At 44.0% G+C, this 12,856-nt stretch overlaps 2 protein-coding genes across 2 annotated transcripts in view; both read left to right on the plus strand.

The window, feature by feature from the left end:
• The window catches only part of CDS2 (CDP-diacylglycerol synthase 2), a 70,042-nt gene that overhangs the window by 19,937 nt on the left and 37,249 nt on the right, over positions 1-12,856 (plus strand). The gene's annotated exons all lie outside the window — the stretch shown is intronic.
• LOC105756637 (6.8 kDa mitochondrial proteolipid-like) lies at positions 2,013-3,613 on the plus strand. Its single transcript, XM_023737535.1, is given in 2 exon segments — positions 2,013-3,300; positions 3,302-3,613. Coding segments are annotated over 2 exon segments (294 nt in total). The 5' UTR covers positions 2,013-3,199; the 3' UTR covers positions 3,495-3,613.

Genomic DNA, 12,856 nt, shown 5'->3' on the forward strand with positions numbered 1-12,856 from the left:
TTTTTTTTACAGAGACTAAAGTTCATTATTGGTCACCAGGGGCTGGAGGGATGTGGGAAAGAGAACCAACGGCAATGGAAAAATCTCACTGATCAAGGGTAGGGCTGCACAGCCAACCACTGCAACTGATGTCAACAGTTGATGGCAAAAGTTGCGTGACAGATACACTCACAACAACAACCAAAAAAGAAAAAAAAGGGGAGCTGCTGAGACTGCTCATGCACAACCATAAACCTCATGGGACTTGGTTCCTTAGACTGGAGGTCCAGGACCATGGCCTCATGGGACAGTCCAGTCAAGTGGCCCAACAATGTGTCTAATGCTTCTACTCTACCTGCTAGTTCGTTGCACAGTGCCTGGGATCCTAAAAGCCTGCAAGCGGCCATCCAAGATGTGACCAAAACAAGACAGAAAAAACCCATTGCTGTTGAGTCGATTCTGATTCATAGCGACCCTGTAGGACAGAGTAGAACTACCCCATAGAGTTTCCAAGGCCATAATCTTTATGGAAGCAGACTGCCACATCTTTCTCCCACCATCGGCTGGTGAGTTCGAAATGCCAACCTTTTGGTTAGCAGCGGAGTGCTTAACCACTGTACCACTCGGGCTCCTTCAAGGCACGACAGTTGGTGCCTGTTTGCTTCATGAGGGGACACTGGTCTAGTTGCACTGAAGCTTTCTTCAACATCAGGAAGCCCAGCATAGATACTATGTTTCCTTTTTAAATTTTTTCCCATACAGAAGTTTATACATATGTTGTTATGTGACTCTAATTGCTCTCCCCCTACAGTGACAGCACACTCAGCACACTCCTCCCTTCCATCCCGACTCCCCATGTCCATTCAACCAGCTGCTAACCCTCTCCGCCCTCCTATCTCACCTCCAGACAGAAGCCGCACATCTAGTCTCCTGTATCTACCTGAGCCAAGAGGCACACTCCTCACGAATATCACTCCATATCCCACAGTCCAGTCCAATCCCTGTCTGAAGAGTTGGTCTTGGAAATTGTTTTAGTCTGGGCTGATAGAAAATCCAGGGGCCATGCTTTCCGGGGTACCTCCAGTCTCAGTCAGACCATCAAGTCTGGTCTTCTTACTAGAATTTGAGTTCTGCACCCCACCTATCTCCTGCTCCTTCAGGGACTCTCTGTTGTGTTCCCTGTCAGGATGTTCATTGGTGGTAGCCGGGCACCACCTAGTTCTTCTGGTCTCAGGCTGATGAAGTCTCTGGTTTATGTGGCCCAGTCTGTCTCTTGGGCCAGTGCTTTCCTTTTGTCTTTGGTGTTTTTTGTTCTCCTTTACTCCAAGTGGTTGGGACCAATTGATGCATCTTAGATGGCCGCTTGCAAGCTTTTAAGACCCCAGATGCCACTCACCAAAGTAGGATGCAGAACATTTTCTTAATAAGCTTTGTTATGCCAATTGACCTAGATGTCCCCTGAAAGCATGGTCCCTACGCCCCTGCCACTCTGTCCCTCAAAATGTTTGTATTCAGGAAACTTCTTAGCTTTGGTTTAGTCCAGATACTAAGATATTTTAAATACATCTCGTGTAATCTTTTTACTACCATTTTTTATCTCTACATTAATTAAATAGTTAAATTAATCTATATGTTGTTTTGCAAGACCTTCCGCTTTTATAAATGCTGGAAGCAGCTTCCATTTTTCCTCCATGGTTGGGATTGGAGCAACAAGCTGCTCTGGAGTTAGGTTCCTAAACTTCTCTGCTAGCACGTCTGTCCTGCCTGTGCTGCTCACAATAAAAAAAAAAAAAAAGCAGCAGACAGAACCCTCACACCTGCCTTTGCTGGCCCAAGCAAACTGCCAGGGAATGGTTTTGATTTAAGGTTTAAAGATTATCTCAGGGGAATAGTTACAGGGGTCATACAGCCTCCATGGCTCTAGAAAGTCTAGAGTCCATGAGAATTTGAAATTCTGTTCTTCATTTTCCTTCTTTTGATCAGGATTCTTCTATAGAGTCTGTGATCAAAACATTCAGTAATGTTAGCTGGGCACCATCTTCAGATCTCATGGCAAAGGAGGCAATTGTTCATGGAGGCGATTAGCCACACATTCCATTTGACTATGAGTTAATCATTATTGGAGCTAAGTTACTGGGTATATAAGGGTAAATTATACTAATTGTTCTACCTTTGCATATTTTTGAAATTTTTCACAACAAAAAGCTAGAACAATTTTTTTCCCCAGAGGTCGGAGTTGCCCAATTTACTTCACCCCCAGGAGAGAGAACACAAGCCCTATCCAGTGAGTCACTGCATCGGCTCATAATCCAGCATTGAATGGTGGGGTCCAGTAGTGTTATTGGTCTGGTGACTGAACTAAAGGGAGGTTACTTGTCATCCTTCTCCAAGATGGAGACAGGGTAACCAAAGTAAGCTTTCCCATTCAGACGGGAATGATGGGAAAAACACAGCAGGATTTTGACCCATCTCTGTCCTGGGTGGGAATTTGAGACCTCTCTGGGCTTAGATGGAGCTGTGTCCTGACAGGCTTCACTGTAGACTGGGCAGGTGGGGGACATAATGAGGAGAGTTCCACTCTAGGGGTCAGTATTTACATTGGAAGCTTAAATTAACTCAGAGGGCCTATTTGTTTTATTTAAATATACACCTTTTAGTGTGTAGACCGGGGTATGGCCAGGCTCTCTTTAGATGGGCCCAGGAGTGGAGTGCAGACCTTCAGTTTCTGTTAACATCCCTAGATCTTGCTGTCACCTACCATCCCATATGTCAGGTCTCAGCCCATAGCTTCTCCAGGGTCTCAGAGAGCAGAGGGCTCCCACTTCCCCTAGAGACTTCCCAAAGCATAGAATTGGGTGTATTTCTTTCCTCTGTTTTATTTCATTCATTTTAGTTCTTCAGTCCACTTTCTCCTCCAGGAATTCATTGAAATCTCAGATGCAATGATGATCCCTGTTGCTGCCTTTTCTAAGACCATGGTTTTGTTCCTTACTGTACATGTTCACATTCTTTTCAGTGGGATATTGAAGTGAAAGACATGGGCTCCTTCTGCCGTCTTCAACGGGAAGTTTTGAGTTTTGAGAGACTGAGCTGGTATTACAACACAGAAGCAGTAGTTGCAACACTTTTGTTTTGTCTGTTTGTGGTAAAGGAACAAAAATAGTTTCTCTTGGTTGGCTGTGGGTCCTCGGTCCGGCAGAGCTAATCGTCCTGTATTGAGATGCTTGAAAGCTTTATTAAAAATGTTTGGATCCCCACGAAGCCCTACTACACTCTAGTTTACCAGGAGATTTGGGTAGGAATGGGTTTGATGGGTTTCATCATATAAGATCAGAAGTGCTGATAAAAGAAGTAAAGCTTTGAAAACTTCAAGCCCTGCACCTGCCCACGGTCACCATGAAGCAGCTTCATGTGGTTCCCATCAGATGAGACGTCAGTCTGGCTATAAATTTAAGCAAGTAGTGTTAGGTACAGGAACATGGCTGTCCACTTGCACCATTTACTTGGTGGCATGAATAAACGTGTGTGAGTTTGGGGAAAAAAATCGTTCTTTTTGATTGGTTGATGACTGTAAAAATGGCACCAAGTGTAAAAATGGCTTGGTGGCAGTGTCAGACATCCTCTTAACTTCACGAGGGGGAGAGAGAATCAGCATCAGCCCAAGGCTGATTCCTGCGAAGTAGAGGTCAGATATACCTCATATCCAACCTTTTACCAATTCTTACACCAGCTGTCCCTCCCACAACACTCTCTACTCCTCTGCTGGGTTCGAGATTCGTTGCAATGGCCACACACAACTCACAGACCATACTCACGATTATGGGGTTTTTTTGGGAAGTAACAGATTACAATTCAGGATTAGGAATGACTCAGGATACAATTCTTTGGTCAGAACAGCTTCTTGGCCGTGCTCACAAGCAAACCTTTCCCTGGCCTTCAGCCTCTTGGCCCTTTGGGCATCTTGGGCCAGCCCAGCCTCTGCCCTACTTAGGTAAGTGTTAGTTACAAAGCTCTTCAGCTCCACCGATGAGTGCCCAGAGGTACCCCACTCCATTAGTAAGCCTTGGCCCGAGTCGCTCAGCTCTTTAGCTGAATGAGTCAGTGAGCCTGGCTCTCCCAAGTGCCCGGAGGCCCCTACTCCACCAGCAAGCCTCCTGCCCTAAGGCACTCAGCTTTCTTGCTGTATGGGCCAGGAACCCCACCGTGCCGTCTTCTGCTGGTCTCCTGGTTCTGCTGCCTCTGCTGCCGCTGTTTCTTGCCGTCCCTGGTGTTACAGCTCTTTCTCTGTCTCTGGGTCTAGGAGGTTCCCAGCACAGTGATCCTGGGTCCAAAGGACGTACTCTACTCCTAGCTCTTCTTTCTTGGTGGTAGTGAGGTTTCCCCCCTGCCCCCCACCTCTGGGATGGGTCATTTTAAGCCTAAGTGGATGGCAGAACTGACCAATCTCCTTATTAGGGTTTCATACACCTTATTTGCATGGTTCTCCCCCTCCCAAGGGTACCAGGCACCTTATTTGCATTATTATTAAGCTATCCAATCCCCTTAGTGGGCCACAAGTACCTCATTTGTATAGTTCCTCCCAGTCATTTGGTGGGAGTTGCAAGACCATGGCAAGAAAGACCATATAAAAGCGATCCATTGCACCACAATGACACTGGCGAATTCTAGGCCTCTGCTCTTGGTATTCAGAAGGATGAGGGCTGACAGGTGACCCTGTGTTTGATTGCAGATGGTTAACAGAGGAGAGAATAATCAAGGTAGCACCAGTAAAAGATCCAGGAGAGTGTGATGTGCTACAATAGAATGTAACGGGCAAGTTTTGAGAAGAAAGAAGTCAGTGTCAAATGCCATGGAGGTGTTAGAATAAGAAGGAGATATGGTTTATCCTATCTGCATGTACCAGTATTTCCCCCAGTGGTCCAGTAATTATTTATGGAAGGGTGTATATTCTCAGAAGGTGACAGGGCCTATTTTTTTTTTATGAACAGTGAGCCTTTCTACATACATTTGCCATTTTATGGACTTTTCTAAGCCTTTATGTTTAGCCTCTATTACCTTATGAAGAAACTAGCACTATGTGTTTATAACTTGTTTCTTTAAACATACAGCCAAATGTTGGGCTTCTGTACCAGAGTAGTTTCTGCCTTGTTTCAACTGCAAGTGACTGAAAACCAAAAATAATAGTGGCTTAAACAAGATAGCAGTATATTTGTCTCATGTGAAAGAAGTCTGGAGATAGGCGTTTCAGAAGCTTCACAGTGTTAAGGATTCAGGTTCTTTCTGTCTTGGCCGTTCCACCATCCTGAAAATGTGGCTTCCATTTCTGGTCCGGGATGGCTGCTGGAATTCTAGTCATTACATCTGGATTTCAGTCAGCAGAAAGGAAGAAAGGAGAAAGAAGAGCTCAGCTCCTTGTCTTTAAGGACGCTTTCCTAGAAAACGCACTCACTATTTCTACTTACATCCCGTTGGCCAGAATTCAGTCATGTATCCTTGCCAGCTGCAGGAGAAGCTGGGAAATATCTTTTCTGGTTGGCCATGTGCCCAGCTAAGCATTGGGGTTCCTTATTACACTGGAGGAAAAGGAGAATAGATGTTGGGGGACAACCAGCAGTCTCTGAGAATTTCTGAAGGCCTGAAGATACCATGCGAACAATTGACGGGGGAGCTAAAAAGCAATAAGGAAGAAGGCTGGAGAAGAGAAGGGTGAAAGTAGACAAGGTCACTTTTGGTTGCTGAGGGTCTTCACTAGTGGTGGCAAGCAGTTGGTTCCCTGATAGTGAGGCAGAAAGAAAAGAGGGACTGTTTTGCAGGTTTGGGGATGGGAAAGAGGGGGCTGGGTACAGGCTCAGGCAGCTGCATGCTCCTCCATGGTGGAGCCCCAGAGAGCACAGGCCTGAGGGTCTTTTAATGTATTTCACATAGCACTTTCACAAATGTTTGGTAAACAAAGGAATAAATATGTAGAAAACCATCCCAGTAGCTCCCAAGTATGTTCAGCCTCACTTTTCTAAAAGTAGAGGAAAAAACAGTTTCCTCAGCTGCAGGTCCCGCATCATCTAATTTGTGCGTCTTGGTCTCTCTCTGGGACAGAGCAGTAATTGTTATCTGAAATGATAATCTTGAATTCTTAAGAAATTGTTTGGAAGTGCCCTGTTGAAGATAGCCAGAAATGGCACTGCTTTAACAAGATGACTTTGGATACGAGTTATCATTGCACATGCACATTGCAACAGCAATGATGTTTTCTAAATGTAGAAAAAGTAACTTGCTGGAGGTGGCACAGGTAGCTGGCTGGGCCTGGACTGAAACCCAGGCATCCTGCTGCCTGCACAACCTAAGGAGGGTGCCATGGTTAAGCTCTTACCACTCCGCATGGCAGTTCTCTCCGGAAATAAACCAGTTATTAATAAATACAGCTTGGTACCCGTTGTTGTCGAGTTGATTCCGACTCATAGAGACCCCGTAGGACAGAGTAGAGCTGCCCCTTAGGGTTTCCAGGGAGCGGCTGGTGGATTTGAATTGCCACCCTTTTGGTTAGCAGCGGAACTCTTAACCACTGCGCCACCAGGGCTCCTAATAATTTAGTGGGCTCTTCAAAATAAGAGGTTTTTGGTGGAAGAATGTTGAAATGCAAGTCTAGACCAGCCCCCTGTTGTTATATGTGGAAACCGAGGCCCAGGGAGACTGGCTGGCTGGCAGTTTTAGTTGCATCTGGCCAGTTTTTTCCATGGACCGAACTCCGAAGGCATAAATCATCTGTTTTCTCTATTTCCTCTGCTGCTGGTTTATAACGTCCCCATCCTGCTTAAAGTGTGAGAATAGCTTATAGATGCCCAGGGAACCCCCTTCATTGCTGATCTTTTGGCTAAGAGTCTTCCCCTACTATCTGGTCTGTGCCATGCTTGGGCTGACGTCTGTCCCTGCCTATATTTTTGGGAGAGCAAGAGCCACATGAGCTTAGTTTTATCACAGGGATGTCAGCTAAGTGCTGAGAGTTTCTCTTGGATGGTTGCCTTTTTTTTAATCTCTTACCTGTTCCACAGAATTCCCTGCAGAGAGAATTTTCAATTTGCACCTGGTGGTCTGTTAAAAATGTGCTGCTCGGGTAGCTATTTTGAGAACTTCTGACCAAGAACCATTTCTTCCAGCGATAGCAGCCTCTCCTAGGGACTTTTCATCAGACAAGTGCCAGTGTCGCTGACGTTTTTCCTGAGGGTCCTGCTTGAGGCCAGTGAGCAGTAGTTAGAGACAGCTTGTTTCCTGGATCTCCAGGAAGAGTTCTCTCGTTCAGTGGGTTTGGTGTTAGAACACATGACCCCTACGTTTCTTATTGGTCTTAAAATATCCAAAACACTAGAGTAAGTCACCCATTTGAGAGCTGAAGAAACAAAGACTTTGTGGCCAAGGGATCAAAAAGAAGATGGAAAACCATGGTCGTTTGAGCATTCTTCAGGGCCCTTCCTTTTCGGGGGAACTTGGCCCAGGATGTCCAGCCTTCATTGGATCACTAATCCCTCTTTAGCTTTGATGAGTTCAGTATAGGGCTTGTGGTTGTGAGTTCAGTATAGGGCTTGTGGTTCTGGCTTTGAACATCTCATGTTCCCTCATACATTCATTTGTGTGTGACTTTAGGGTTCACTTATCCTGAGGTATTCAGGATTGGAGGAAGACTCATTAACAACCTGTGATATGCCGATGACACAACTTTCCTTGCTGAAAGTGAAGAGGATGAAGATCAAAGACTGCAGCCTTCAGTATGGATTACTCCTTAACATAAAACAGAAGTCTTCACAATTGGACAATAGGCAACATCTTGATAAGTGGAAAAAATATTGAAGTTGTCAAGGATTTCATTTTACTTGATCCATGATCAACGCCCATGGAAGCAGCAGTCAAGAAATCAAATGACATATTACATCAGGCAAATCTGCTGCAAAGACCTCTTTAAAGCATTAAAAAGCAAAGATGTCAGTTCGAGGACTAGGGTGTCCTGACCCAAGCCATGGTTTTTTCATTTGCCTTGTATACATGCGAAAGCTGGACAGTGAATAAGGGAGATTGAAGAAGAATTGATGTCTTTGAATTATGGTGTTGGAGAAGACTGTTGAACATACCATGAACTGCCAGAAGAACGAACAGATTTGTCTTGGAAGAAGTACAGCCAGCATGCTCCTTAGAAGTGAAGATGGCAAGACTTCATCTCACACACTTTGGACATGTTATCAGGAGGGGATCAGTCCCTGAAGAAAGGGCATCATGTTTGGTAAAGCAGAGGGTCAACGAAAAGGAGAAAGACCCTCAGTGAGATGGATTGATAACAGTGGCTGCCACAACGGACTAAAACAGCAATGATCATGAAGATGGCGCAGGACCGGGCAGTGTTTTGTTCTGTTGTACATAGGGTTGCTGTGAGTCAGAACCAACTCATGGCACCTCACAACAACAACAACAGGCGGGGGCCAGCGTCCCTGGGTGGTACAAACGGTTAACACATTCGGCTGCTAACCAAAAGATTGGAGGCTTGAGTCCACCCAGATGCATCTCAGAAGAAAGGCTTTGTGATCTACTTCTGAAAAATTAGCCACTAAAAGCCAACTTTCTACTCTGACACACACGATGTTGCCATGAGTTGGAATCAACTCGATGGCAGCTTGTGTGGGGGTGTGTGTGTGTAGGTAGGGGCTAAGGAAAGGACTATGTAGTTGTGGTGACATTTGAGCTGGAGGAGCAGGAATATGCCTGGAAGGATGGACAGACAATGAGTCAGGGGTCTCAGAATGCGATGGGAAGGCCTTAAAGGCCGTGCCAGAGAGCTTAGTGGGAAGCCAGTAAAGGTGTCGGTACAGAAGAGTGACACGCTTAGGTATATCTGTTCTGTAATTAAAAAAAAAGGGGGGCAACGATTCTTGGTTTGTGGAAAATGTGGAGGTAAAAGGAAGGTATAAAAATTAAAAATTAATTTCACTACCCAGGTATAACCTGCTGTTAGTATTTTGTGTGTGATGTATGTCCTGCTAATCTTTTTCCTATGATTTTTAAGTGGCTGCTTGGTATTCCTTTCTGTATTTGTTAAATAGATCATGGCAGAATCTTCTATTGTACATATAGCTTGTTTCCAGTTTCTTGTAATAAACAAAGCTGTGATGAGCATCCTCATATAAATTATGTGCTTCTGTGGAAATTCACTTGGGTAGTATTCTGAACATAGAATGATTAGATCAGAGGAGGTGAATCGTTCATAGGCTTTTAATATATGTTTCAGAGGAGCCCTGGTGGCACAGTGGTTAAATGCTCAGCTGCTAACTGAAAAGTTGACGATTTGAACCCACCATCCATGGGAGAAAAGACCTGGTGATCTGCTCCCATCAAGATTTCAGCCTAGGAAGCCCTATGGGACAATTTTATTCTGTTCTGTAGGGTCGCTATGAGTCAGAATTGGCTTGACAGCACACAACAACACATATTTACAAATTGACTTTCATAAAGGTGGCACTAGTTTACATTTCCATGAGTACTGTATGAGTGTGTTGGTATTCTCCAACTCTGGTTAACAGTCAGTAATATTCTTTCATCTGTTCTTCAGTCTGATTCGAGACAGATGGTTTCGCATGCCATATTATTTTAATGTTGATTATTGGTGAGGTTAAATGTTTAAGTGTCCAGGTCTTTTGTATCTGGTAATTTGTCTGTTTCTGTCTTTTGCTGATTTTTCTATTGGCATGTTCATATTCTTACTGATTTATAAGAGCTTTTCACAGTTGAAAAAGTTGACCTTTTTGTCATATGCTGCAAATCTTTCTGAATGTTATTTTTAGTGTTTTTCCATTTGAGGAAGTTATACATTATTTTGTAGTTAAACCTGTCAGTCTTCTGTGGTTTCTGCCTTTGATGATATATTTAGAAAGAACTTAGTTCCTCTCAGTCTCTTCTCCTCAGTATATATTTTTTTGCAGTAGTTTTGTAGTTTGCTTTTGACATTGAAATCTTTAATCCACTGAATATAGTTTAATGAATGGTGTGAGGTAGACATCTGAACTGAAGTATTGTTCTTGATGGATTTTTTTAGTGATCATCCATTTCTCAGTCATGCCACTATGATAGCCGAGCAGGGAGTTGGGGGCAGGTTATGGCCTTGTGTTGGTGGGATGCTTGGCAGGGCTGTGATGTTATTACAAGTCCTAACCATGCAGTGACCAGCTGGCCCCTTGTATACATGTCTAGAAGCAGGATCACTGGAATATCAGAAGTATTAGCTCCTACTTTACAGCGATGAGGAAATAGACCTGAAGTTCAGTAACTTGATGGAGTTAGAATTTGAATGCAGGTGGTTTTCATGGATCCAAATCTTAGTTCCATGCTCTTTCCCTTGAACATTCTGCCTCTCTGACTTCCTAGTCTCCCGTCATCATTTCCCCCATGGTTTGCTCAAAGAGTCCCTAAAACTGGAGGACCTGTGTTCTTCTCAGGGCCAGTCAGCAGTGCCCTGGGGAGTGGAGGAGCTCTTGCTTCTCTCTGTACCCAGTCTTGGAGAGAAGAGCAGTGACAGTGGCCACTGAGTCCCTGGTGGCCTTCAGGCTGGAGGAAGCAAGGGCATTCTGGGAGCAGGCCTGAAGGCAGCAAGCAGGCAGTGAGTGGGCAGCACCAGTGCAAGGCCTGTGTGGCTCCGAGCCCTCATGAGCCCCAGCCTCTCTGTGGAACTCTCCTGTCTTAGTCATCTAGTGCTGCTATAACAGAAATACCACAAGTGGATAGCTTCAAAGAGAAATTTATTCTCTCACAGCCCAGTAGGCTGCAAGTCCAAATTCAAGGCATCAGCTCTAGGGGAAGGCTTTCTCTCTTTGTCGGCTCTGGAGGAAGGTCCATGTCATCAATCATCCCTTGGTTTGGGAGCATCTCTGCACAGGAACCTCAAGTCCAAAGGACACGCTCTGCTCCCGGCACTGCTTTCTTGGTGGTATGAGGTCCCCATGTGTCTGTGCTGGCTTCTCTCTTTTATATCTCGAAAGATTGGCTTAAGACACTAGCTAATCTTGTAGACCTCATCAGTATAACTGCCGCTAATCCAGCTTATTACATCATAGTGATAGAGTTTACAACACAAAAGGAAATCACATCAGATTACAGAATGGTACACAATCATACAATACTGAGAATCATGACCTAGCCAAGTTGACAGATATTTTTTTTTCCACTTGTTTCTTTATCCTTTTTTTTTTTTTAATTGTACTTCAGGTGAAGGCTTACAGAACAAATAGTTTCTCATGCAACAGTAGTACACATAGTGTTTTATGACATTGGTTAACAACCCCACAACATGTCAACACTCTCCCTTCGTAACGTTTTTTTGGTGAAAATAGACATAGCCAAAGATACACCATTTCAAAAATTTCTACATGCAAAGTTCAGTGACATCGACTACGCTCTTCCAGTTGTGCTGCTATTCTCACTTTAGATGAAGGCTTACAGAACAAAATAGTTTCCCATTTAACAGTTAGTACACGTGTTGCCCTATGGCAATGGTTAACAACCTCACAACACATCAACACTATCCTTACTCAACCTTGGGTTCCCTATCACCAGCTTTCCTGTTGGCTTCGGCCCTTGCCCCTGAACTGCTGTGCCTTATTAGTCCTATTTGGTTTTATGGGGCTGTCCACTCCCTGGCAGAACAGTGAACCTCGGAAATGACTTCACCACTGAGCTAAAAGGGTGTCTGGGGGCCATACTTTCGGGGTTTCTCCAGTCTCCTTTAGGCCAGTAAATCTGGTCTTTTTTTTGTGAGGTAGAATTTTGTTCTACATCCTTCTCCAGCTCTGTCTGGAACCCTCTGTTGTGATCCCGGTCAGAGCACTGACAGATACTTTCTTGGGACACAGTTCAATCCATGACACCTCCTGACTCCCGCACCCCATTTCTTCATCTCCTTCTCTTCCCCAGGCTTCTGTGGTATTCAGCTCTCTAAACCCTCATTAGGCGCTGTCTCCTCCTGTTTTCTCAGTGGACGAAGTCTTTGGAGTCGGGCTCCTTATCTTGGATTTCTGTAGCTCCCACATGACTCAGTGAAAATATGTTGAGTCATCACGGGGGTTCCTGGCTAGGTGGCAAAACTGACTGCCCAAGGGGGAGCACACAGACCCAGCTGTCCTGCAGAGTTGGTCATAAACTCCTGGTTGCCAGTCAAGCTTGGCTGTTTCTAAGGCATAACGTTGTCAGGGGGTTTAGTGGTGTTAAATCAGCTGTGAAGATTAGCAACTGGGCAGGCAGTGAGAAGTGGGTCTCTGGTTTCGTAAGGAATTTGATCATGCTTGGTGATTACAGTTGTGGAGCAAAAAGAAAACATTAACATGTCGGTTTGATTTCAGTATGGAAATAACTATGTTAGCCCTCACAATGCTCTTAGTATCAATCTCAGTATTTTATTAAAAGAGTTTAGAATTTATGAAACTAAAAAGACAGCAAAACTAAATAATTCAAGTGCACAAAGTTTGAACACACTATAAAATATCAAGTAAAAACCTAAATTCGTAAAAATCTAAATACTAAACAGAAATTACTCTTCTTATGTAGGTTAGTAGATAAAATTTAGATTTTATTTAAGATAAAATTTACTAAGTTAACTACATTTACTAAATTCAAAATTAAAGTTTGCTCAAATTTAAAATGCAGTGATCCTTTTTTAATTGCAAAAATATATACAACAAAACATTTGCAAATTCAACAATTTCTACATGTACTATTCAATGACATTGATTACACTTCTGCAGTTAAAATATACATCACTGGTGACATTGATTCAAGCATACTTTTGTGCAGAATTTTCCATGTGCTAAAAAATTAACCCCATGAGTTAGGAAATAAGACCAGTGATCTCCTC

Source organism: Trichechus manatus, unplaced genomic scaffold (assembly GCF_000243295.1).
Source record: "Trichechus manatus latirostris isolate Lorelei unplaced genomic scaffold, TriManLat1.0 scaffold00104, whole genome shotgun sequence".
In the NCBI taxonomy this organism is placed as follows: domain Eukaryota; kingdom Metazoa; phylum Chordata; class Mammalia; order Sirenia; family Trichechidae; genus Trichechus; species Trichechus manatus.